At 52.1% G+C, this 24,995-nt stretch overlaps 1 protein-coding gene across 2 annotated transcripts; it reads right to left on the bottom strand.

Moving 5' to 3' along the window:
• Positions 1 to 274: 274 nt before the first annotated feature.
• Positions 275 to 24,903, bottom strand: RNASET2 (ribonuclease T2). Of its 2 annotated transcripts, none has more exons than XM_033403993.2 (10): positions 24,790 to 24,903; positions 24,592 to 24,698; positions 18,980 to 19,040; positions 15,717 to 15,772; positions 14,370 to 14,427; positions 10,899 to 10,972; positions 6,689 to 6,802; positions 3,046 to 3,088; positions 1,591 to 1,662; positions 275 to 745 (listed from the first exon to the last, which is right to left on the bottom strand). In XM_033403993.2, exons 3-10 carry the CDS (start codon positions 19,010 to 19,012, stop codon positions 545 to 547), a joined length of 651 nt encoding a protein of 216 aa, XP_033259884.1. In that variant the 5' UTR covers positions 19,013 to 19,040; positions 24,592 to 24,698; positions 24,790 to 24,903; the 3' UTR covers positions 275 to 544. The 2 variants fall into 2 exon arrangements, with proteins under 2 accessions (XP_033259884.1, XP_012391851.1); XM_012536397.3 differs by lacking the exons at positions 24,592 to 24,698; positions 24,790 to 24,903 and adding exons at positions 21,977 to 22,144; positions 22,307 to 22,446.
• Positions 24,904 to 24,995: the final 92 nt, after the last annotated feature.

The raw sequence follows: 24,995 nt of genomic DNA, 5'->3' as shown, positions 1-24,995 counted from the left end.
ATGCCCACCCATGCCAGGTCACCGAGGGAGACGCTGGTGGGTGACCACGGAACAGGAGCCGGCAGCCCTGAGGTCGGAAGTGGAGACGCCCTCCTGTGCACCCCCTGCGAGGCGGCCCGGGCTCCTGCTCGAGGGATGGTCCCAACGGCCCCCCAGGAGTATTCAGAGCGAGAAGGCAGCTCACTGAGAGGGACACAGGAGAGAGTTCTCCTGAATCAGTACCATCTGCCCAGATTTGTCTTCCAAGGCTGTCACAGAGATTGATAAAGGAGAGAAAAAGAAAACCATAAGCTTTACTGCAGTCACAAAGCAGCCAAGAGGCGGGGAACTTTCCTCCCTTTCAACGTACCCAAAGTTCACCCCATCTTTACATGTACCATGAAAATCAACTCCCAGACACGGAGTGCAAAGCAAAACAAACAGAACAGGCTTAGGTAAAGAGGTTGTAAACAGGAGATTTCACTTCGGAGTTGCTTTTTAAAAAGCAGTGGTTTGTCAATTCCTCTTGCTTTTCAAAATAAAGACTATTTACAAAATGTGGGCATCAGTGATTGGTCTTGTTGAGTGCGGGGTAAAAGAGGACGCCGTCCTTGCAGATCTCCAGCCCCAGGCTCGCCGCCGCCCTCGGCGGCCTCGCTTCCAGCCCTCGGGGCGCCGGCTCCCCGGGTTCCATGCAGTTTTGCAGCTGCAGGTCCTTGGAGAAGCACACCTCAATCTGCGCAAGGAGCTGCACCTCCTCGTCGCCCTGCAATGAGGAACAAAAGACGTCTTAGAATTCAGGTTGGATCATCATGACGGTTCTATGATCAGCGAGTTTTAGAACTTGAAGAAAAACAAAAGCGGTGGCTCTGGACCCAGGATCCATGTTCCAGGAGCAGGCCTAGCTCCAGCAGTGAAGTGGGGCTGGGGCCCAAGGCAGCACCTGTGGTCACCATCCAGCCACTCCCCTGCGCCAGGCTGGCGGCGTGAGGGAAGGGACCCCACTTTCATCTTAGAAATTTACACATCAGTAACGGTGCGTGCAGACACAGCCAGACGCACCGCATCTGCATCACTGTCCCAGGAGAAGACACAGCTTTTTATTGATAAGTAGGTAAACAGCACCCTATCACTAAACAAAGTTAAGACTTTATTAGCTGACAAAAGAAAGTACAATCCATCTATGAGTTGGACAGGTAACTACAACTGAAACGTCTAAGACTAACAATGCGAACACTGAGAAATGTTTACCTGCAAAATATACCCACGCTGCCTCGCCCCTACTGCACCACCCCTCCAGGACGGGAGCCTTGTTAGGGGGAAGCTGCCAGGAAACGAGCCCCATCCTAGCACGGTGTCAACAGTTTATTATTTCAAAGTGCGCGCGCACACACACACACACACACACACATGCGCACGTGCGCCCATGCACACAGACACACACGCGCGCGCGCGCGCGTGCGCCCATGCACACACAGCACAGCCCGTTTGCACACCCACACATACACCACTCTGTCCCGGGAACTTCACGGTGAGGACAAAGCTCTCAGAAAAGCTGAACTCGTCTTCTTGATGGGGACAGAAAGGATGACAGAACAGCACACGTCTGACCTGTTTTGGAAGACACTGGACTTTGGGCACGACTCCGTACACACTGACAAGGGCATCTTTAATATCTGAAATCTGAAATTAGATAAAGTGCATTAGAAATGAAACTTCAACAGAGAAAATGAACAGTTCCGTTTTACTCAGAACGAGTGACACTGGTTTCTACTCTCACGAACGCAAACAACCGACAACAGCGTCATCCCCGAGCTCCCCTGGCTCACAGATAGAACTGGAAGATGCTGGTGAATGAACTGCCCCACCCCCCCCATCCCCGAAGGAGATGAGGCTGCCCCCCTGGGCTCCCCACTCCAGACCGGAATCCACACAAGCCGCTCTACAAGGGTCTCCGTTCTCCTTGCTGTCCTGATCCAGGGCCTAGAGGCCGCGTGCTTTTAAAAGCACCAACTCTCCTGCTAGGAGATCAGAGGTCAGGACCCTGCCTGTGCCGTGCATCACGCTACTTCAGACACCAAACCTGACGTCTCCAGTACAGAGGAGCTCAGAAAACATGTGCTGTCACTGTTGCTTTTGCTAGAATCGAAATCAGTTCTCTGAATGTCAAGTTCTGAGCAAGGATGTAAAAAATTCCCTTTATGTACTTAAACGGGAGTCCAGATGAAACCAAGGGGCCGGCAAGCACACGGCCTCACGGCCTCCTGGCAGGATGGACAAAGGGCAGCTGACACTCCTGAAGGGCACCGTTCCCTCTGGTCCCTACTCTCCAGGGAGGGACGAAAACAGCAGATACAAAGAGCAAGACTCAAGTGCAGACTTAGCTCCACCGACTGTCACGAGACCAGAATGATGGTTCAGCATCCAGCCATGGCACCGAACTCAGAATTGCGAAAATCAGTGACTGTCAGGCTTTTATATATCTTGTATCAGGCTTTTTTACAGCCACACCTTCAGGCTTTTTTATATCTGCAAAGGGCCACAGAGCAGAGGCTTCACGCCTGTGGTCTGGCGGCCACCGATGCCAGGGGTGGCCTGGCTGAGCACAAACGCAGCTGTGCTCACAGAGGGTCACCCTGGGTGGAAACAATGACCTTCTGTAGAGGCCACCAGCCAACAGGCTCTGCCATGCTTAAACTTCTAGTTTTCTCACGCAACAAAGCATAGTTATATCATAAAAACAAATTTTCACTTTCCTCCTCAAACCATTATAAAACGGTGGTTTCCAACTACATATTCTACCGAACCCGGAACACACTTCTCACCATGAAATCATCAATCTGCTTCAAAATCATCGGTTTAAGTAGCCTTTAGTTTACACTCAAAACACAGAGGAAAACAAGATTTAAATAAAACCTATTTAGAAACATAATAGTCAGGTCAGAGGGTCTGGTTTGGGTCGCTTTAAAACCTGAGTGTAGCTCACAGGCTGATGGGACACTTGAACGTGGCCAGGTGTCCCCAGTTAGCAGATACACATTTGATTAAGCTGAAAGCAAGACTTACCTGGTAGTAAGTAGATGGTGTTATCCCCAATTTTTGGAGCGTGCTAAAATTTAAAGTAAAAAAAAAATAACTATAATGAAGGTCCATTTTCCTTTCTCGTTCTTACCATATTTCACAGTAAAAATGAAGACACTTAAAGGAAAGTGTGTACTTTCTATTACCTGGGGCAACAAATCTGTTGACAAGGGCAGCACATAAATGGTGCTCAGGCCGCCTGGACCTCCCCTTACCCTGGGCGCACGCGTGTCTGATCTGGGCCCCCCTTCCAGCACCGGAACCTCTCGGCAGCGGTCCGGATGGCTGCGACCAACTGGAGCTGCTATCACATAACCACGCATCTGCCACGCCTGTCCTAAACGATACTTAGCAATTGATTTGGGATTCTAGCCTTATCCTAACAATCTTGCATTTGGTCAGATCTTTAAAATAGGTTCAATCCCCCCTACAGCCTGGAATCACTTCCTAAAGCACGTGGTTTTAACCAGCTCTAGTGAATGCTAATCATAGTATGATATGGTTAACTTACTAAATGATAGACTACGGTGTAAAAATATTCTCAGGATAAGTAATTCCAAAAATGCTCTGTATCCCCCATCACGGCTCTGGATCATCCCAGCTGTGACCACGTGGAGAAGATGCAGGGACCCCAGGCGCTGACATCATCAGACAGGGGTCTGCCTGAGGGAAACAGGACTCCAGCCGGGCCCTGCCTCCGTCAGTCATGGTTTCTGGCAAAAGCATTAACGAGACAGTTTCTCTAGAGACTGCACATCGGTGACCTATGGATTTTTGCTGTGTGGTCCTAGAACAAGCGGGAAGAGGTCCTTGAAGACACACACCCACTGCCCGTCCTTGTGCTGTCACTGTAGGATAAATGCCAGATTTCAAACACTTTATGCTCCCCAAATGCAAAACTTCTCAATGATTTTTAAGTATTTATTACCAGTTGCAGTGATATTTGGGATATATTGGGTTAAACGAAATACACTATAAAACCAATGTTTCTTTTTGCTCTTTTTAATCCGGCTACTAGAAAATTTAAAACCACGTATGTGGCTTGAGTTCTATTTCTTCGGGGTAACACTGCTCCAGAACCCTCCTGGGTTAAGGCATCCAGGAAATACGGCAAAGAGAGAAATACTGGGGGAAACCTGGCATCTAGACCAGGAGAGAGTACAATTCTTCCTACCGAGCTGATTAGTTTGGCGTTAATCCCCTGGTCCATATCTGTGGGTAATCTGAGAGCTTCGGTTCAAGATAGTTCACATTTTTCCAGGTTTGCTACCTCTATATTATAAATTGAATTTAAAATTGCTCCTTTATGATGTGACAGGCTTACGTTTGAGAAAAATACAATCTGTAGTAATGGTTTATAATTAGAGAAAAATAGAAGGGATGTTTAAGTTTTGACTCAATTTTAATTTTATGAGTACTAAGAGTTTAGGTTTTCCTTGGAGAAACTGGGAAAGAATAGGATTTCTCTGTGGTTGTTCTATATAGTTTTTTTTTTTTTTTTTTTTTTTTTTGCGGAACGCAGGCCTCTCACTGTTGTGGCCTCTCCCGCTGCGGAGCACAGGCTCCGGACGCGCAGGCTCAGCGGCCATGGCTCATGGGCCCAGCCACTCTGCAGCATGTGGGATCTTCCCAGACCGGGGCACAAACCCGTGTCCCCTGCATCGGCAGGCGGACTCTCAACCACTGCGCCACCAGGGAAGCCCTCTACGTAGTTTTTAACAGACATTGTATTCCCAGGAGTGCCTTTCACTCCGTGGGCCCCTGTGAACACACTCCAGTGATTCCAGAATTCAGCAGCTTTGCACCCGTGTGTATAAAGGTAAAGCCACCAGCATTCAAAAAGCGTTAAGCAGGAGGTCCTTGATAAATAGCTGTTGGATGAAGGGACGAATTATTCAGATATTTGACTTTAAAACTGTCAGCATGTCGGTTTATTCCCCTTTTCCTGTTTGATTCAGTAAAACCTGGGCTGCAAAAAGGAATGAAACTAGGTCATTTGTAGAGACATGGATGGACCTAGAGAGTGTCATACAGAGTGAAGTAAGTCAGAAAGAGAAAAACAAATGTCGTGTAATAACGCATATATATGGGGAATCTAGAAAAATGGTACAGGTGGTCTTAGCTGCAAAGCAGAAATAGAGACAGAGACGTAGAGAACAAATGTATGGACACCAAGGGGAAAGGGGTGGGGTGGGAGGAAGTGGGAGACTGGGATTGACACACATACACTACTGATACTCTGTATAAAATAGAAACTGATGGGAACACGCCGTATAGCACAGGGAACTCACCCGATGCACTGTGGTGACCTAAATGGGAGGGAAGTCCCAAAGGGAGAGGATACCTGTATGTGTAGGGCTGATTCATTTTGTCGTGCAGTGGGACTCACGCTGCTCATGAATTGGGACTGTGAGGTCCGTAGTGGGAAACAGAGGGCACCTTCCTTCCCTCGGGGGCTGGTGGGTGGGAAGCACCCGTGGCTCTCGTGCGCTGGGCGCTGCCCGACACGCCCTGGGCTGCCTCTCCCCGGGACCTCTGCAGTGGGGAAATGTGTTCACAGGGCCTGTTCTTCTGCTTCCAGCACGAAGCCCGTGCAGGACACCCAGGACGTGTAAGAGGCTGCCATTTCTATCACATCCTTAGCGCGGGCACTCAGCCCTGCAGATCCAGAGCTGGAGGCGACCTCGGGCTCCGCGGGCGGCCCCCAGCACCTCACAGCAGCGAGCAGACCCAAGGAGGGAGGAGCTACACGACTGGCCCCCATCAGGAGCCGGGGCGCTAAGCGCCTGACTTCGGGTGTGCCTTGTGGTTCCCCGTCTCCCCAAGGGCGCTCCCCTCCCGCCTCGGCCTGAGATCCTTCCCATCCAGATCCCAGCCGTCACTCCGCTCTGATCGCAGTGAGCGGGGCAGGGTGTGGGACGGGGACACGTCCCGTGGAGCCCCCAACGCTGGGACGTCGGGGCAGGTGCAAGGAACCGATGGGGGTGTCCTCGTCTCAAGGAGACGCAAAGGTTCTCCACAGGACTCGGGCACGCTCTGCCGGCCCAAGTGAGCTGTGCCACCTCCCCGCCACGGCTTTTACACTAGTTCCCGGTTTGTTCTGAGCACCGAGATGAAGGAGAGGAAGAAACGCTGCCTATATGGCGGGCCGGCCTGCCCCAGCTCCCTAGGTCGAGCCTGGCTCTCAGCAGGGCCCTCGCTGGGTTTCCGAGTCCCCAGAGCTCACCCGGGGCCTGATCGTCGCTAGGGGTTCAAGGACCTCACCCCGAACCCCCTCCTGCTTGTCGCGGGGCAGCAGAGCAAAGACCTAAGGATTCCGGGCGTGCGGGTCTTGATAATGCAACACGCTTCTATCAGGATCCACAGCTAAGAGGCGTGCCCCCGTCGGTCTTGCCCGCCTCAGGTTCAAGTACGTCTGATGAGCCCCCGAGGCTCTCAGGCTGCTCTGAGTGGTCGGGGCCCCCAGGCATCTGGAAAGGCTCAGGGGAGGAGTGGCTGTTTCTCAGGGACGACCCCACTGGACGCTTCCCCGGGTCCCCGGCAGCGGAGGCAGGGACGCTGCTCCGGGATTGGGGTGCCTTGGGAGAGTGGGGCGAGGAAGGCGAGGCTACAGGACCAAGTCACCCACCTGTTCAGGGCAAGCTCCTTAGACAGATCCAGGCTTTTGCCGAAGTATTTCTTCTGGGAATTGAGGGCTTCCAGCTGGGCGGCGCAGGTCCCGTGCTTCTCCCACTCATGCTTCCTGAAAGGATGTTTTTTAAAAAATCTCTGGTTAAAAAGTAATGAAACTATCTCCCAGTAAACCGTCTGCACGGGCTCCTCTCTGTGCAGGGCATTCCCGGGCAGGCACGCTGCTGCCTTCACAAAGCGGGAGGGGTAAAGTTCCTCACCTCAACACGGGCAGCTGCTCAAAGCTCCCCACCCCCGCTCAGGACCGAGACCCCTGAACCCAGCACAAGCTCCACGAGCACTCATCACTGCTCTCCAGGCGTTCCTCTGCTCAGCTGCTCCAGTTCGCTTCGACAATTAACAACAAACCCAAGCTGAGAAAAAAGAGAACACCATGGTTCAGGCACCCACAGAATCACACGGCACTGGGCGTCCTCCTGGAAAGCCACGGCTTGCCAGCCAGGGGATTTCACAGGAGCGGCTAAACAGCCACTGGCACAGAAAAGGCAGGTTCACTGATCACCAACACTGCCTGGGGCCAGTTCCGCGCTTGCTTACGGCGCAGACGTCCGTCTACACAGACACCTGTTCTGAAGCAACAGCCCAGCCCAGTGTCTGCAAACAAGCAGCTGCCTGTATTCAAGAAAAGCACTGCTATTGATCGTAACTCCTCACATCTTATCAACGATTAAAGTGCTACAAAATGTCTTCCCAGTCTTCATTTGATTCTCACAACTCTGCAAAGTGAAAACATTACTGCTGGTTTAGAAACGGGGAAACCGAGGCTCAGAGGGGCTGGCTAGGAACCTGGCTTACCTGCCACCCGGCCAGGTAGCCCCTGACCTGCACCCGACCCCAGGCTCAGGGCCCTTCCCACTGCCTTGCGCTGCCATCCAATCAATTGCTGAACGTAATTTATACCCACTTTAGAATGATTGACAATTTGTCAGTTCAGATGTTAACCATGGTTAGCATGGAAAAACAAAACGGCCATCAGCTTTCCTCAGCTTTATCAGTGATTAATTCATGAAGAGTTCACAAAAAATGTTCATGCAAGCTTTCAAAAGGCACCCACATGCAGTCTCCCAGAAATACAATCTAAATGTGCGCTAATTCTTTGATAACATCACCCAGAGTGCCAATTCTAAGTGACTGCAATGGCTGTAAGTTACAAGTCTCTCAGACCTAAGAAAGCCATGAGGAAAAATAAAAGTAGATAAGTAATTAACTTTCTTCATCTAGAATAGCTTCCAGGGTGATGTATTTGATAACTTTCTAAATTCTATGAAGTAGAAAAAGGAGACTCTTTCCAGCTAGCTGAACATGTAACTGAATTATGGGTGCCTCACTTTCTGTAGGACAGGGGCAGCAATTCTAGAACGCCCTGCAGGGGCTGTTGGAGAAGTGAGGGGCTGAAGCCCACAGAGCATGTCACACACGCCCAAACATTCCCAGCCTGCAATAACAGTCAAGATGTCCACTGCTGTTATTCTTGGAGCAAGTTGTTTTTAAATTTTATTTATTTATTTTTGGCTGCGTTGGGTCTTCGCTGCTGTGCGCAGGCTTCTCATTGCAGTGGCTTCTCTTGCTGTGGAGCACGGGCTCTAGGCACACGGGCTTCAGTAGTTGTGGCTCACGGGCTCAGCAGTTGTGGCTCGTGGGCTCTAGAGCACAGGCTCAGCAGTTGTGGCACATGGGCTTAGTTGCTCCGCGGCATGTGGGATCTTCCCAGACCAGGGACAGAACGTGTGTCCCCTGCATTGGCAGGCGGATTCTTAACCACTGCACCACCAGGGAAGTCCTTAGAGCAAGTTTTTTTTAATTAATTAATTTTAGTTTATTTATTTTTGGCTGTCTTGGGTCTTTGTTGCTGCGCGTGGGCTTTCTCTAGTGTGGCGAGCGGGGGCTACTCTTCGTTGCGGTGCGCAGGCTTCTCACTGCGGTGGCTTCTCTTGTTGCAGAGCACGGGCTCTAGGCACACAGGCTCAGTAGTTGTGGCCCACAGGCTCAGTAGTTGTGGCTCGTGGGCTCTAGAGTGGAGGCTCAGTAGTTGTGGCTCACGGGCTTAGGTGCTCCACGGCATGTGGGATCTTCCCGGACCACGGCTCGAACCCGTGTCCCCTGCATTAGCAGGCAGATTCTTAACCACTGCGCCACCAGGGAAGTCTCCCTGGAGCAAGTTTAACTCAATAGATGTTAGAGATAAGAGGATGCTAAAGTCCTGATACTACTATCGTTCAAAACATCGAATCACACATCTTTTGGAATCGGACACTCTCCATTTAACACGAAATTGTCTGTCACCAATCAGACGCGACTATGGTGTGGCCCTCTCACCCCCAGCAGGCACTTGAGTGATGTCACGTCACCCTCCGCCACGGCCTGGCCTGGCCTGTCTCGGGGATGAGAGGCAACGATTCCTGCTGAGGCCCAGGGACACCATCCACAGTGAGGCTGCATCGCCAACCAGGAATGACCAAACTCTCGCTCTTTTTCTTACAAGAATCAAAAAACCAACAAAAATCCTCCTGTGCAGAGGGTCGCACACATAGTATTTCTCAGGATGGCTGATAGTGTTAATAGATTTAATCTTAGGGAACTACCTTGAGCACCAAGAGATGCCAAGACCCTCTCCTTCGCATATACGAGTCTTAATTGAGATTGAAGAGAGACGTTTTCGGACGTGAGCCTGCCCCTTAAGGACAGGAGAGGCCGGGGTGCCTCCATGGACGCTTTATCACCTGCGCCAAGGCGGCCTGGGCCACAGCTACCCAAGTGCAATAACCAGGGAGCCGGTCCTGGCAGGGCCACGGGGGCCGGGCCCACATCCAGGGGCGTAAATATTCACCAGAGTGCAGTGTTACCTTTTCCGTTTAGAACAACAGTTTTTAAGTGTGTAATTTATCCTGAAGAGGTAAATCATTTTGCCTTTATTCTGTATTCTCTATTCTGCCCACACCATTGGATCAAATCTTGAAGGACTCAGCTCACGGGAGGCCATCTTTGTGTACGTTTAGTGATGGATTTTTAAGTCACTTGACAAAAATCTGATTGACTCTATCACGGAACATCCTAACAACTGGAAATATTCTCTTCTGCTCACTTAGTCACCAAAGACTCTGCTCTGAAGTATACTGTGAAGTGCTATCTGAAATTTTTTCTATTGTTTTTCACATTCAACTCATCAAGGCCATAATCTACTTTGAAACCGCTTTCGAGAACACAGGCCGCACAGAGCCAGCACTGGAGACCTGGACCACTCGTCTCCCGAACTTTCAGGGGGGCTTCCCTCTTCCCGTGCAGGGGGCACGGCAGCCTCCAGACCCAGACCCGCGCGTCCTAAAACACCTCTCCCTGCCATGCACCCTCGAGTGAACTCAAACCGAACACCAGTGAACCAGGGGGCCAGACATCACTGTCACTCCATTTTGTTTCAAAAAGCTTTTCTCCAGATTTAACTCTTCCTGAAGCGTCTACACAAAATTATTTCAAAGTTAAATTAATCACTTGGGACAAAATCTGACTCACTGTCATGTGAATTATAAATTGCCACCGTGCAGTGAGGGAGAAAATGAAGAATTATCTTTGGTTAACGCAATGTAAATACAACTTTATCTTCTCCAAAAGCAACCATTTAAAAAGGTCTGTTGAATTAAACAGAGCACGTTTCTCCTCGGCTCAGCTCCCACTGAACTGAGGACACTGGGACGGACGGGGCTCAGCCTCCGTGAAGACCTCACCTTCTCTCTGCCCTGAGTCACAAGAGAGAGGTCATTGTCTTGTGAGGACGTCTTCTTTCTTATCAATTTCAGGACAACAGCACCATTTCTCTGAGGAACATTCTCTCCTGTCTGATTTGGGGCGCTGGCATCTTAGATATGCAAGTATTTGGCTTAATTAAGCCTCAGTAGAGGAAGTTTTTAAAACGAAGTCATGAACGATCTAACAGATTAAAAAGCAAGTTTACAAAGTAAATTCTACCTGCCCTCATTTTTTTATCCGTTGAAGGCCAGCTCCACAAATGGCACAGCAGGTAAAAGGCCACTCCAGCTTCTGAGCCTTGGGAGACAGGTTCTACGTTACCTGTGCTCCCGTAGTTGCATCCGGAACAGCCCCGAAGCTCACACCCGTGCCTCAGGCTCGTGACGGCCCCCAGAACTCAGACTCACCACAAATGGAGGCTGCGGTTAGGAGACGAATGCAGCAGATCGGGCCAGTACGTCCTCATGTCTGACAAAAGGTCCTGTGCAGAGTGACAGCAATGAGAATAAGTCGAGGTAGGACCTAACAACTCAAAACCCAGAAGGCAAACCTGAGAAGCTACTACATAAACAGAACTGAGCTCTGCGGATTAGTAACACTCAGGTGAGTCCGGTGATTCTGGGCTTATTTGGCATGAAGTGTTTCTTAAGACACATCTAAACGTGAAATCTGGGTAAGCATGAAAGTGTATTTGAAAATACAAGCTCTGACAGGTGAATGGATAAACAAATTGTGTCCATCCAGATAATGGAATATTATTCAGCACTAAAAAAATTAGCTATCAAGCCATGAAAACACATGGAGGAACCTTAGTACGTATCACTGAGGTAGAGAAGCCAACCTGAAAAGGCTACCTGCCGTATGATTCCAACTACATGACGTTCTAGAAAAGGCAAAACAGTGGCGACAGTGAAAGTCAGGGGCTGCCAGGGGTTGAGGTTGGGGAGGGATGAACAGGCTGAGCACAGGGGATTTTTAAGGCAGTGAAACTACTGTGTGTGATATCATAATGGTGGATACATGTCATTACACATTTGTCCAAACCCATAAAAACCACACAACACGAAGAGTGAACCTAACGTAAACGATAAACTTTAGTCGGTAATAAAGTATTAACACTGGCTCATCACTTGTAACACATGTATCTCACTAACGCAGATGTTTGGACTGGGGAACGCTGTACAGGGTAGGGGCATGGGAGGAAGTGTATGGGAACTCTGTCCTTTCCACTTAAATTTGCCGTTTTAGGTTTCTAAAACTGCTCTAAAAAAATAGTGTCTACTAATGAAATCAAACACAAAATACAAGTTCTCGCTCTCCCTAGAGAAGAGCTTGTCTGGGCTGGGCAGTCTTAGCCCTACACTGGTCAGTCACCCTAAACTGAACCGCGTTCAAGTTTATTTTCCAATTCCCACACACCCACAAGGCCAGAAAAGGTTCCATTAAAAAAAGGTGTGTAACCAGGCCCAGGATGACCTCACCTTCTCAGTCCTGCCACCACTCCTGCCATGATGGGTCCTTCCCATCAACCCAGCAGCTATGAACCGATTTCACACACCGCCCCCGACCCCGCACGGCCGGACATCTCCCCAGATGCTGCCCTCCCTGACTGTCTCCATTCCCACCTACCCTCCACCTGCCCCCATAGCCCTCGGGGGAGCAGGGCGACGATATAATTTATTGCCCGAACTAGGCTGCTTTTGTTTGGGACAGATGCTAGATTGGACACTCTGCTACAAAGCAAGTAAAGTGGCACTGTTCTGAACAAAGGGCTGCTGCTGTTCACCTGGCCTGGGCCCCCAAGCCCTCCATCCAAAGGGCCCCCCGCCTTCGCTTCAGGAACCCTGGCTACACTCCTTTGCGAAGCTCCCCTCTGGCTGCTTCTCTGCGTGGCCCTCGTCCCTCCTGCTCTGAACGCCAGGGCTACTGGAGGCTGGTCCCTGCCAGCTCCGCACTACCCCATCCGCACTCACGTGTACGCCTTACTGACTGTGCTGATGCCGAAGGTCATCTCCAGCTCAGACCTCTCTCCTGACACACTGACCCTACCTGGATGCTTCCAGGGCACTTCAAACTCAACGTGTCCACAGCTGACCCTCGATCCCATGTGCCAAGGCGCAGTCCCCTGGGCCGGGGAAGGAGGCTGACACCCCCCTAGTTAGACAAGCCCCCACCCGGAGTCGGTTCTGCCTGTGCTTCCTCCCCCTCCATCCCCACAGCCTCCGTCTATTCCAGGCTCCTGGCCTCTGGCAGGGACCCTGCAGAGCCTCCTCACTTAACAGGCAGGCAGCCGGGGCAACCACAGAAAAGCCACACTGGCTTCCTTCACTCTCCAGCTTGAATGCTTCCAACGACTTCCCTCTGGGTCTTCACGCTGACAAACGACCCTTAACCAGTACACAGGCTCTGTAGGACCTGGCCCTCAACACTGCCCCGGCCCACGGCTCACCCCCCAGCCACACTGGCTTCCCCCCAGTTTCTCAAAATCTCCGTCCTACCCCGGGGCCTTTGCACATGCTCCTGCCCCAGCCTTCCTCTCCCATCTCCTGGTTAAGTCGGATTCCAGCCCTCTATCACCTCCTCAGGGGAGCCTGGCCCAGGTCCACCGTCCTAAGCTCTAAGTACTCTCCCCCCAGGCACTCCGCTTGTCACTCTGTGATGTGTGTGCTGGCTCCCGGCTGCAGGCAAGGTGGCCAGAAACCTCGTCCTGCTCTGCTCCCCGTGTCCCCAGCCCCTGGCCCGGTGCCCGATACACTGCAGGCACGCAGAACACTGTTACGAGTAAATTAACCTGGATGCCGCTGCAGGATCACAAGACTCTAACCAGGAACGTTAGCGGGAGTCGAAGTCAGTCCGGGAAGAGAAAAGTATGTCTGAGGAAAGAGACCTCACCAGGCTTTGGGGCTCCAGCCTCTCAGGCCTCCATGCTCACAGCACTGAAGGTCCTCATGAGAAGGAAAGAGGAGGAAACAATTCCATTTGGACTAAAACCTGTGATGGGTTTGGAACTCATTACCTTGTCCTCCTGGGGGCCACATAGTCCTGGAAGGGGTCCGTAATTCTACCCCATGTTTTCAGGGAGGCCCCAGTAGCCGCACAGGCCCGGCCCTGTGAATCCAGGTATAGTTACCTCGACAGCTGACTAGTCACACGTGAGGGGCTGTCAGCACCCTGTGCAGAGGTGAACACACGCGTGTGCACGTGTGCGCGTGTAGGCGTGTGCGCACGTGCGGAAGGAGCGTCTGCTACCAACTCTCCCAGTGCCAGGAGTCCCTCTGTACCACGAGTCTTTGTCCTAGAAAGGCCCACCGCTCCCTCGCTGCTCACGGGGCCCACTGAGAAACCCATCCTGCCCGCAGCCAGCAAGGACAGCCTGGGGGCCACGGCGCCTCTGCAAGCCAGGGCCGCGCACACACGCCTGAGCACACGCCGAGCGGCCGGGAGTCCCGGAGCAGGGATGACGGGCCGTGGGCTGGGGCCAGGGTCACCTCACACAGTCACTGCGGCGCTTCGGGCCCAGGGCAGAGGAGGATTTAACTAAATGCAAATCGTATTTAACTTGTGGGACTATTTCAGATATCAGTAAATGCTGGTGAATACATCTTAAAGCATGACTTCCAGGGCACACTCAGAGGAGGAATGGATCTATTGGGAGATTGGGATTGACACGTACATGCTGCTCTATTTAAAATGGGTAACCGTAGCACACGGAACTCTGCTCAATATTATGTAACAACCTAAATGTGAAAAGAATTTGAAAAAGAGTAGACCCATGTGTATGTATAACTGAATCACTTTGCTGTACACCTGAAACTAACACAACATAGTTCATCAACTACACTCCCATATAAAATAGAAAGTAAAAAAAAAGTTAATACCTTGATCTCTTCTGGGTTAAAATGCCAGGATCGGTTACATCCTTCACTTTTATCAGGCCTTGAAATTAAAATCGAACAAATAAAGAGAAATTAGTCTTGGTTGGGCTGGTTCCAAACGGCATGAGAAAACACCTGCGTTAAGGTCTGTAGAGAACGAAAGGGAGGTGACTTCTAACTGGGAATTCCTTCTGCCACGTGAGTCATGTTCGGGCACAAGCGATCACTATCGGAGTTTCTTTCAAAGTGGAAAGTCGTTCAAAACATCCAGGCACAATGCAAACCGGCCGACTTCCTAGCAGAGGAAGCACAGTAAACAAGCCGGTAGGGGGCGCCCCGGAGCCGGCCCGGCGGGGATTTCTAGCCGGGCTCTGAGTCTGCAAATGTCCCCTCATCAGCCACAGTGTGAGAAGAGCATGAGTTCCCGTCTCCTTAAAGGCGATGAGGATTAATGGGACAACACATGTATCGTGCTCAGAAGTGCCTGGTATGTTTCTTTCAGCACCGAGCACGTGTACCCTCCCGACCTGCGCATGTGACGCTGTCTTCACGTGTCTAACTCTGGACGTGTCAACTCTCAGCCTCCACCTGCAGCTGACATCATGAGGGACCAAACCTGCTTTCTCCAGGGTCGGCAGGCCAGCCCAGCACCCGAGACCAGCCCAGCTCCCACAGCGCTGGGTGCCGTCCCCCAGCTCAAGGACAGCCGAGGACGTGAGCAAAATCCCAGGAACCCAAAGGTGGGATGAGGCCAGGTCCTCAGGCCCCGGTTTAATTTGCTTTCTGCTGACCCCTGTCCCTGAGGAGCAGCCCAGCACGAGCCAGGATGACCCTCCTCTCGGGGAGAAGGGGGACCAGGCCGATCCCTTTGGGCAAATTAGCACACGTAGTTTAACATCACAAATATACGCACGTACAACAAAAAAATAAACTAAACAAAATGCAGGCAAAACCAGAAAAATAAATTTGGGTGTCTGTGAAGTACGTATACTATACATACACATCATATATATATGTAATAGACACACATTTATTTATTTATTGTTATGCATTTACTTATTGGCCCCAAAAGGAAATAAGAAAATTAAGATTTAGTGATCTAAAATGTACCGAGAATCCTCAAATGCATATTTAAACTAGACTGTTACTGTTCTATCAAAACAGAACTCAAGTACGGCAGAAGTAGGGTTATGTTAGAAAGACTAAAGATGTTTTTCAATAAGGATCTGGTCTATTGAGTAAACTCCTAACAGAAATCACAAGTATACACATCAGGATCAGACTCAAGCTAGATCTCCAGGTCAGCCAGCTTCCGAGGCTGCTGAAGTTTTAAACGCATGAAGTACTTGCCATAATCCGTGGATGGTCCAGTAATCTGGGGGGTCTTTGCAGTGGTCCTTAACTTCCTATGGAGAAAAGACAGAGAAGACAACTGGTTTGTTGTTTGTTAAATACACTTAACAACCTTCCTTTCTTCTGACAAATATCACTGAGATCCAATACAGGACTAACACGAAATAAGTTCCGTGGTAATTTACCATAAGCAGTATTCATGAGAATACCACGGCGGGGGGGGGGGCGGCTGGATATTTCATTGGAAATGAGTGAACCAACGATTTGGAAAACAGAATTTAATAGCTACTTTTGTTCTTTTTATGTGCTTGAAAATTAAGTCAATCTGATGGATACACTCATATTTACCCATGAATAATTTTCTTGTCATACAATCAAAAATGAGAACAAGAGGCTGACGGTATCCTGCTAAACTCAAGTTTGTTCAGGCACCAGGCCCAAATACAACAGTGGAATAATAAGTATTGAAAATTTGGAGCCAAGAAAAATGCCAAGGTGAGAATAGGAGCATATCCTTAACATTAAAGATAAACTCTAGAGATAAAAATCTCAGTGTAACACGTTTTAGGGACCTCCAAATTGTTTAGCTAAAATGGGGTTTTTCCAAAACAATAATCACCTCAGCTATCAGGCAGTGGGTCAGAAGCCAGGCCCAGTAGCCCCGCCGTGAATAAGCAAATGAATAGTGCATGCCGGGCCTGGTGAGGAGTGCTGAGACATCCTGCCGACGCGCAAGGCCCTCCTGTTTGAATCACCTGCTGATGCGCAAGGCCCTCCTGTTTGAATCACCTTTTGATGTAGCGAGGCTGCTGCGTTTTACGGCCGGTCTGGAAATGAGGGCAGGCCTGGTTTAGGTGCCTGAAATGTCTGATGTGAGGCTACAGAACAAGGGGGCAGAGGGCGGGAGGACGAAGTGTGGGATCAGAGCGAGAGGTGGACTTCATCTCATCCCCAAGGAAACCACACGCAAAGCAGGCGGGCCCTTTCCCACAGTGCGAGGCTGGGGACGGGCAGACAGGCCCCAGGGGGATCTTCCACCTCAGCTCTACACCCAGCGTCTCAGAGGAGCCTCTACGGCGGGAACTGCGGTCAAGGTGCCGCTTCCTTTCCCGCGTCAGCAAGCATTCGTGAGGGGCCGTGCTGAGCACTGAGGACAGACCTGTCCCTGCACCTGTGACGCGTACATCGCTCACAGGGGCAGGAGCCCAGAGACGGCCCTGTCCCCGGGATGACACTTGACTGTGATAGCAGGACCCTTGTCATGGCCGCCCTGGATCGAAATGAATCCCCTAAGAATGATATTTTGCTAGTAATGGATTTTTTTCATCTCATTTCTGAAGCCTCAAGGCAGGAATGCACTTCCATGCATATTTAGTCAGCACACGGGAACACCCACAAGTTTCGTCCCAGGCCCTGAAGGCAAATCTCCCAGCGTTACCCAGGGTAGGAGCTCCACACAGGTCCTTCCTGAAGGAACCCACGGCTCCCATGCGTCCTCACTACGTAGGAGTGAGAGCCAGATTCCCAACAAAACTGAAAACAGCTTACAGGCAACTCCATTCTGCCTACCGCCAACTGTCCTCCCCACCCTGGAGCAAAGAACCAGCACCAGAGGGAGAAAGACACAGGAAGTTGTAAAGTTTGGGAAACTAAAACCAGAGCAGTCTAATACAGTAAGAGATCCCCTGTTAGAAATGAGTTTCCAGGGGCAGCGTGGTGGCTGCCAGGGGCGGGGCTGGGGAAACGGGGAGAGAGATGCTCCTCAGAGTGTACAAACCTCCAGTTATAAGATGAACAAGCCTGGGGATCTAACGAACAGCATGGTGATCACAGCGAATAATGCTGTTTCACGCACTTGAATGCTACAGAGAGAGCAGACCTCAATGTTCTCACCACAAGAAAGATGTGGCGGCCGTGTGATGGGCGGGTGGTAGCTAACGCTAAGGTGGTGAGGCTTTGCCATTTACACATGTCTCCGCCTCCCAGCACTTAAGAAAAGGCCTCAAAATTGAGAATTTTCAAGTCAAAATTTCAGAAACACTGTCAAAAAAATTAGGGCCAGCTGAGCAATATGATGAAACGACTTTAGAGTCGTGGCACCAATACCAGGATCGGCGCGACAACTGCCCCCAAGATGGACGGGGGGTGGGCACGGCCCGCAGGCAGCAGGAGGGGCGCCAGCTGGCTGCTCTCGGGACAGAGCCTCTGCAACACGCTCTACAAGGACAAGGGCACCAGGCGAGGCAGGGCCAGACGGAGGCCACCCTGAAGGAGGGAAGGCGCCATCTGTGCCGAGCGGAGCAAAGGAGGCCGGCAAGGCTCCGGCGGAGACATTTTAACGAGATTTGCGATAGTGGACGGAGGGGACAGGTCAAGGCCTGTCCCTGGAGGGCATGCTGAAGTCCTAATCCCAGGCCCTTCTGAAGGTGACTTTATCTGGAACAGGGTCTCTGCAGGTGTCATCAAGTTAAGAGGAGGTCAGACTGGAAGAGGGTAGGCCCTCCGTGAAATCCCTGGGGTTCCTATAAGAAACAGACACACAGGGGCTTCCCTGGTGGCGCAGTGGTTGAGAATCTGCCTGCCAACGCAGGGGACACAGGTTCGGGCCCTGGTCTGGGAAGATCCCACATGCCACGGAGCTACTAGGCCCGTGAGCCACAACTACTGAGCCTGTGTGTCTGGAGCCCGTGCTCCACAACAAGAGAGGCCGCGATAGTGAGTGGCCCCCGCTTGCCACAACTAGAGAAAGCCCTCGCACAGAAACGAGGAGCCAACACAGCCATAAATAAATTAATTAATTTAAAAAAAAAGGAATGGAAAAATAAAAAAACAGACACACGGATGGAGACCACGGCGCGGAGGCGGGGCAGAGGCTGTGCCTACAAGCCAAGGAGCGCCGGCACCGCCACAAGCCAGGAAGAGGCCTGGAGCACTTCTCCCTCGAAACTTCCAGAAGGGGCCTCTGCCGCACCTTGGTTTCAGACTTCTGACCCCCAGAATTGGGAGGATACATTCGTGATGCCTGAGCCAGCCCCCGCCATCTGTGGGCCTGTGTCACCGCCCCCAGAACCTTATGCAAGGCCCTCCCTGAGGGATGGTCTCCGGCCGGGAAGGTGTCGCCTCGTGAGGCAGGACAGGCCGGGAGGTTCGGTCAGCAAGAGGCGCTCGGTGAGAAAACCTGCTGGGCAACCTCCTCTTCACCGGGGGGGGGGCGGCACGGGGAGTCACTGGTCAGAGGGGCCGGTCAAGGCAGAACTCACCTTGCACACTGTCGCAGGCCAGTGGTGAACCATAATTAGTTTATGCCACTCATGGCTGTCACTGTTAAAAGACAAGGGACATATTTTTCAGGAGCTTTTTAAAAAGGTACAGAAAGGTCAATTCATCCATCCACTCACTCCAGCGTTCATTCGGGGAACACGGGGCGCCAGCCACAGGCCCGGCGCTGCGGCTGCGCACGCGGCCCTGACACAGCTGAGGGACCGGGTCCCTACCGTCCCGCAGCGCACCTGCCACCTGCCAGCGAGGGGGACGACGGCTGTGCCGACTGAGGACGTGCGGGACGCACGGCGCCGAGGGCCAAGGGCTGTGACTAAGGAGGACGGCAGGCCTGCCAGGTGGGGAGAGGGTGGAGATGCTGGATCAGGCAGCCGAGAGGGCCCCCGCTGAAGGGGAGCAGAGAGCGGCAGTGAGGGAATGAACCAGAAGGCGCCCTTCCCCTCAGGTGTTCACGCGGTGCAGACACAGACCCCTTACCCCTCGGCAGCATTTGTGAGACCCAGAAGCCTGAAAACAGAATGGTTTTCGTAGCTCACATGGCCACAGAACAGCACCAGGGTGGCATGCGAGGCTGCTGTCACCACCCCACCCACCAGGAAGCTTTACTCGTTCTCTGCAGGATGGGTGACGTCTGATCCTAGGGGCTCCTTCCCACGTCCTCGTGAAACCCACCCGTCCCTCCCTGAGACTCCATGAGGGGTCGTGGAGTAGCATTCACACGGGGACCCTCCCTCCCACCAGGTGTGCAAGGCTTAGCACACACAGAGACAGAGGCAGAAAGGCCGGCTTGTGAAAAAACTCGCTGTACAGACGGAAAACAGCAGCAGCAACAGGGGATACAACTCGAGCAGACACGTAATTCAGGATTAATGCATTTTTAGAAGCAAAGACTCAACAGCAAAACAGTACTAAGTTGTTACACGTTAGTTTTGTAAATAGTTGAGTACTGCTGAATAAGTAGAGAATTCACGATATTTCGAAACTTTTTTCAGTCTGAACTAATGAGCAAGTGCTCAGTACAAGAGAAAAGAGAACTGCAGCATGAGCATTAGAGCTGGGAGAAGCATGAGAAGAGGGTTTTTTTGTTTTTCTGGGTACGAAAACCTTATTTCACATAGGTGGAAACTGAGGCCGGAAGGTCAGGCAGAGGCCGGGAAAACTAGACCAGCAGGATGCAGTTTTCAATAAAACTACCAAGACTCACAACGTCTGTCACACAATAACCACCTACCACCCAGAGAGAAACACCCTCCCAAGGCGGCGGAGATGCTGACTGTGCTGTAAAGAGAAAGGCCCACTAAGCAGAGAAAGAGGACCTGGGAAACACCCGCTGACCCGTGAGGCCCTCAGGGTCTGATTCACCCGCACGTTCTCGAGACCATGCCTTGCTCGCCAATTGTATCAGTGGCGTGAATCGCGAGAATCAGCTGGAGGTGACCACATACTACACACACCACAGCCTAACGTCTTCGCTGAGGTGTACTGATTACTACCAGGCAGGCATGGTTCTAAGCACGTTCTGTACTTTAACTGATGTCTCCTGGCACCAAGGCTAGGAGGCAGGTGCTGTTACTCTCTCGGCTTTAGGATGAACGACCTTGATGGAGAGCTCCAAGGTCCTACAGCTGGATATGAGCCAGCAGTTCATACTCAACCCGTGCACCGCACTACCTCTCCGATGATACACTCTTAACTTGACAGCAGCAATTAGTTAATTAATGGAGCTCTTTTTCAGAAAATACACTTCCTGGGAAAACTGAAATTTAATGGTACTTTTTAAAGTGATAAAACAGCAACGGTGGTTCACTAAAAAAGAAAAACAATTTACACTCCCACCAACAGTGCAAGAGGTTTCCCTTTTCTCCACACAGCCACTATGGAGAACAGTATGAACTTCCCTTAAAAAACTAAAAATAGGACTACCATATGATCCAGCAATCCCACTACTGGGCATATACCCTGAGAAAACCATTAATTCAAAAAGACACACACACCCCGATGTTCACTGCAGCATTATTTACAATAGCCAGGACATGGAAGCAACCTAAATGTCCATCAACAAACAAATGGATAAAGAAGATGTGGTACATATATACAATGGAATATTACTGTCATAAAAAGGAATGCAGTTGGGGCATTTGTAGAGATGTGGATGGATCTAGAGACTGTCATACAGAGTGAAGTAAGTCAGAAAGAGAAAAACAAATATTGTATATTAATGCATATATGTGGAATCTAGAAAAATGGTACAGATGAAGCTATTTGCAAAGGACAAATAGAGACACAGATGCAAAGAACAAACGTATGGACACCAAGGGGGGAAAGAAGGGGGTGGGATGAATTGGGGGACTGGCTTTAACATATATACACTACTACGTATAAAATAGATAACTAATGAGAACCTGCTGTATAGCACAGGGAACTCTACTCAATGTTCTGCGCTGACCTAGATGGGTGGGATGGGGGTGGGGTGGGAGGGAGGTCCAAGAGGGAGGGGATGTGTGTATACATACAGCTGATTCACTTCTTCGTCGTACAGCAGAAACCAACGCAACGCTGTAAAGCAGCTATACGCCAATTTTTTAAAAAAAGAAAACTGACCTTTTCCCAGGCCTGCGAAGTAAGTATGAAATCCTTCTGTTAACTGAAGCATTACCCAAATAAAACAGAAGAAAATTAAAATCTGGTTCTCAAATCTCGGTCTCCACTACATTAGTAAAATGAGACTCCTCTCCCACACAGCCTGTTTACCCCTTACACTGTCAGCTGCAACAGAAAGGATGGAAAGAGGGAACGAGAGGGAGCGGAGGAAGGGCGAGAGAAAGAAACCTGTAAAGAGGAACCACGACCACCTCACCAGGATACCGGACCCTGGACGGAAAGCGTGCGCGCCAGGCCTCCGGGAGACGCTCGGTGGCTCCGGGCACCCGTGTCCCCCTGCAGGCCCTCCCGCCCCCCCGCGCCCCTCCGCAGCTCACCTCCTCCAGAGCCCGCGCGCGCAGCCCAGGCAGCACAGCGCCAGGCACAGGGCGCCCAGGCGGGCCGCGGGCTTCATCGGCCGAACCCGGCGGAGGACCCCGTAGGGGTACAAAGGCGCGGCCTTCCGAGGGCGCGAGGCCTTGTCCAGCGCCAGGCCCTGCGCTTCCCTAAAAAGGGGCAGATTTCCTTAAGCCGACCGTGCACCGGGCCGGCGGCCACCGAACAGCGCGGCCAACCCCTGCCCACGGCCGAGGACGCGGCGGGCCCCCGAGAGGCGCCGGAACCCCGCCCGCCGACCCCTGGGAGCCCCAGGGGCCCCGCCACCTCACCGGGACCTCCAGGCGCACAGCAGTCCCAGCCCGCGCGCACCGCGACCCTCGCCGAGACCCTCGCCTGGACCCCGCGGCCCAAGCCGAGCCCTGCTTGTTTCCGCCCCGGGCGCCCCAACGCCACGCCCCTGTGCGACGGACGCGCGCCCGGCTGGAGAACACGCCACGTGAGGCCCCGACGCCACGCCCCTTCTGGAAGACACGCCCCTTGTGGAGGACCGCCCTCATCGGGGGGACACGCCCCCATCGGGAGGACAAGCCCCCGGCCCAGGTCAGTCCTTCTGCCCCTTCGCCTCTTTGACGCGGCTTCCCTTTCGGTCTAGTTCCCGGCCGCCTTTGGCCCGGACCCGTGAAGTCGGCTTTAAAGCCACCTTCTCTGATGTCCTCGGTGCCGCGGCCCCTCCTCCCGGCGTTGAGCTGCCCGGGAGCCGGTGCGGTCAGGGCCAAGTGGCCAGCCCGTCAAGGAGTGGGACAGTGTGTGGAGACAGCGGCTTGGGGCCGCAGAAAAGTGCGGGGAGGAGGCTGCTCCCTTGGGGCCATGCTGTCTTCAAGGAGGTGCGACCCTCGGGACCCAGCAGGCAGAGAGGCGCGTGTGCCATGTCCTCCCCACCACAGGGGTGTTAGGGGCAGCCCTCGATCCCCGGGCAATCATGTCTGACCAGCTCCAAGACTGCAGAGGGCCCCCCTACCGTGACCCCACGCGATTCCCTTGGTCTCTGATCCATTCACATGGGCCCCGCTGTGTGCAGCACTTCGCAGACTTAGAGCTGCAGGACCGTCGGGGCTGAGCCTGCCCCCAGGAGCAACGGGCAACGGCAAATCAAGCCTGTGCCGGCTCCCTCCTCCAAACACACAGGGAATGTCCTGGGTCTAAGAGCCAGGGAAGTGCAGATCCATCAAAGCGATGCTCAGTTCCATGGGCGGGGGGAGAGCGGGCGGTAGTGGACTCCTGTGTGACCGCCTGCCCACGTCTGCCACATCCTTCGCAGTCCTGTATCCACACTCCTCCTCCTGCGTCCTCAGAAACTAACCCTCAGAGATTGCGCCTGGCCCCTGGGTTCTCTGTGCTCTGTCAACTTTCCCTTTCCCCTCTACTGCCAAGGGGTGGGCAAACCAAGTGGGACCGTAGGTGCCCTCCCAGGTACAAAAGCCTTTCTGGGTCCCCATTTCTCGTTTGTAGCAAAAGGCTTCAGCCTCCTAGACCTTCCCTGAGCTCCAAAGGGTGGATTCAGGCAGTTACTAATGAGGGAAGTGAAGGAACACAGAGACAGAGGAAAAGCAGTGCAGCGTTAAGGCAGAGTCCTAGTTCCTCCTCAAGGGATAAATATATATATATATACACACATATATGTATCCATATATCTTTCTCTACAGGAACTAGGGCCGCCACCCAGGTGGAGGATGGTAACTTCAGGCTGAGCACAAGATTCCTGGCACCCCGCCCTGTTACCTCATCAATCAGAAGAAGCCACACACCCCGCAGCCCTCACCCCAAATTTTGCCTATAAAAACTCTTCCCCGAAAACCATTGGAGAGTTCGGAGTTTTTGAACACAAGCTGCCTGTTCTCCTTCCTTGGTTCTGCAATAAACCTTTCTCTGCTTCAAATTCCCATGTTTGGGTCTGTTTGGCCTCACTGCATCGGACAATAGTGGTTCTACAGTTAGGTGTGGATCTAATTAGGTCACTCCCCTGGAAAAACTTTCTGGGTCTCCCCACTGATCTCTGTTTTGTTTTGTTTTTTTGCGGTACGCGGGCCTCTCACTGTTGTGGCCTCTCCCGTTGTGGAGCACAGGCTCTGGACGCGCAGGCTCAGCGGCCATAGCTCACGGGCCCAGCCACTCTGCGGCATGGGGGATCTTCCTGGACCAGGGCACGAACCCGTGTCCCCTGCACCGGCAGGCGGACTCTCAACCACTGCGCCACCAGGGAAGCCCTGGTTTTTGTTTTTTATGGCCATGCAGCATGCAGGATCTTAGTTCCCTGACCAGGGATCGAACCCGCGCCCCCTGCAGTGGAAGTGTGGAGTCTTAACCACTGGACCACCAGGGAAGTCCTCCCCATTGGTCTTTGGATGAGCATCAAAGTTCTTAGCCTGCTCGGGCCTCACAGCTCAGCGGACCAGATCGCTGTGCAGGACAGAAGTGCACATCCATCCCAGAGGCCCTGGCTCCACCCCACAGACGCTGGCCTTGTCATTCCTCAGCCACTGTCTCTGCTAAGATGTTCCCCTCACACCATCCCCATCCCCACATGCTACCCTACGTAATGCCCATTCGTATTTACCTTTTGAGTAAAATATGCCTTCCTCAGTTTCCTCTGCCATCCAGGACTGTCCAAGTGCACGGGTAATATGCCCTCCGGCTTGTTACTCACCCACATAGTACACACCACTGTTTGAAATGAAATATGTGTGTGATTATTCCATTCAGTTCTGTCTTTCCCTGTAGACTGCAAGTCAACACTCATATCTCGTTTACTCACCACCGAGTCCCCACTGCCTGGCACGATGGATGGCAAGTAGTAGGTGCTCAGTAAAATAGCGCCTGTGGAAGGAATGCATGAGCTCCTCCGTGGTCTTATGCAGCGTTGTGCCTTTCTTGCCTTCCCTGTTTCTCCAACTGCTTGCCTCTTTCAGGCTCCTTTAACCACTTCCTCTAAACAACCTAGGCACACCCCACAATTCTGTC

Source organism: Orcinus orca, chromosome 12 (assembly GCF_937001465.1).
Source record: "Orcinus orca chromosome 12, mOrcOrc1.1, whole genome shotgun sequence".
In the NCBI taxonomy this organism is placed as follows: Eukaryota; Metazoa; Chordata; class Mammalia; order Artiodactyla; family Delphinidae; genus Orcinus; species Orcinus orca.
The sequence above is the reverse complement of the archived record's forward strand: the minus strand, read 5'-3'. Positions and strand labels throughout refer to the sequence as shown.

Bases quoted from the DNA above. Each gene is read 5' to 3' on its own strand.
- RNASET2 (XM_012536397.3), bottom strand. From the start codon at position 22,053: ATGAAGCCCGCGGCCCGCCTGGGCGCCCTGTGCCTGGCGCTGTGCTGC. The intron at 15,773-18,979 runs GTGAGTTCTGCC...TTTTCTCCATAG, and splicing joins GGCCTGCGACAGTGTGCAAG to GAAGTTAAGGACCACTGCAA. The intron at 746-1,590 runs GTCAGACGTGTG...TCCTCATTGCAG, and splicing joins TCCAGTGTCTTCCAAAACAG to GGCGACGAGGAGGTGCAGCT.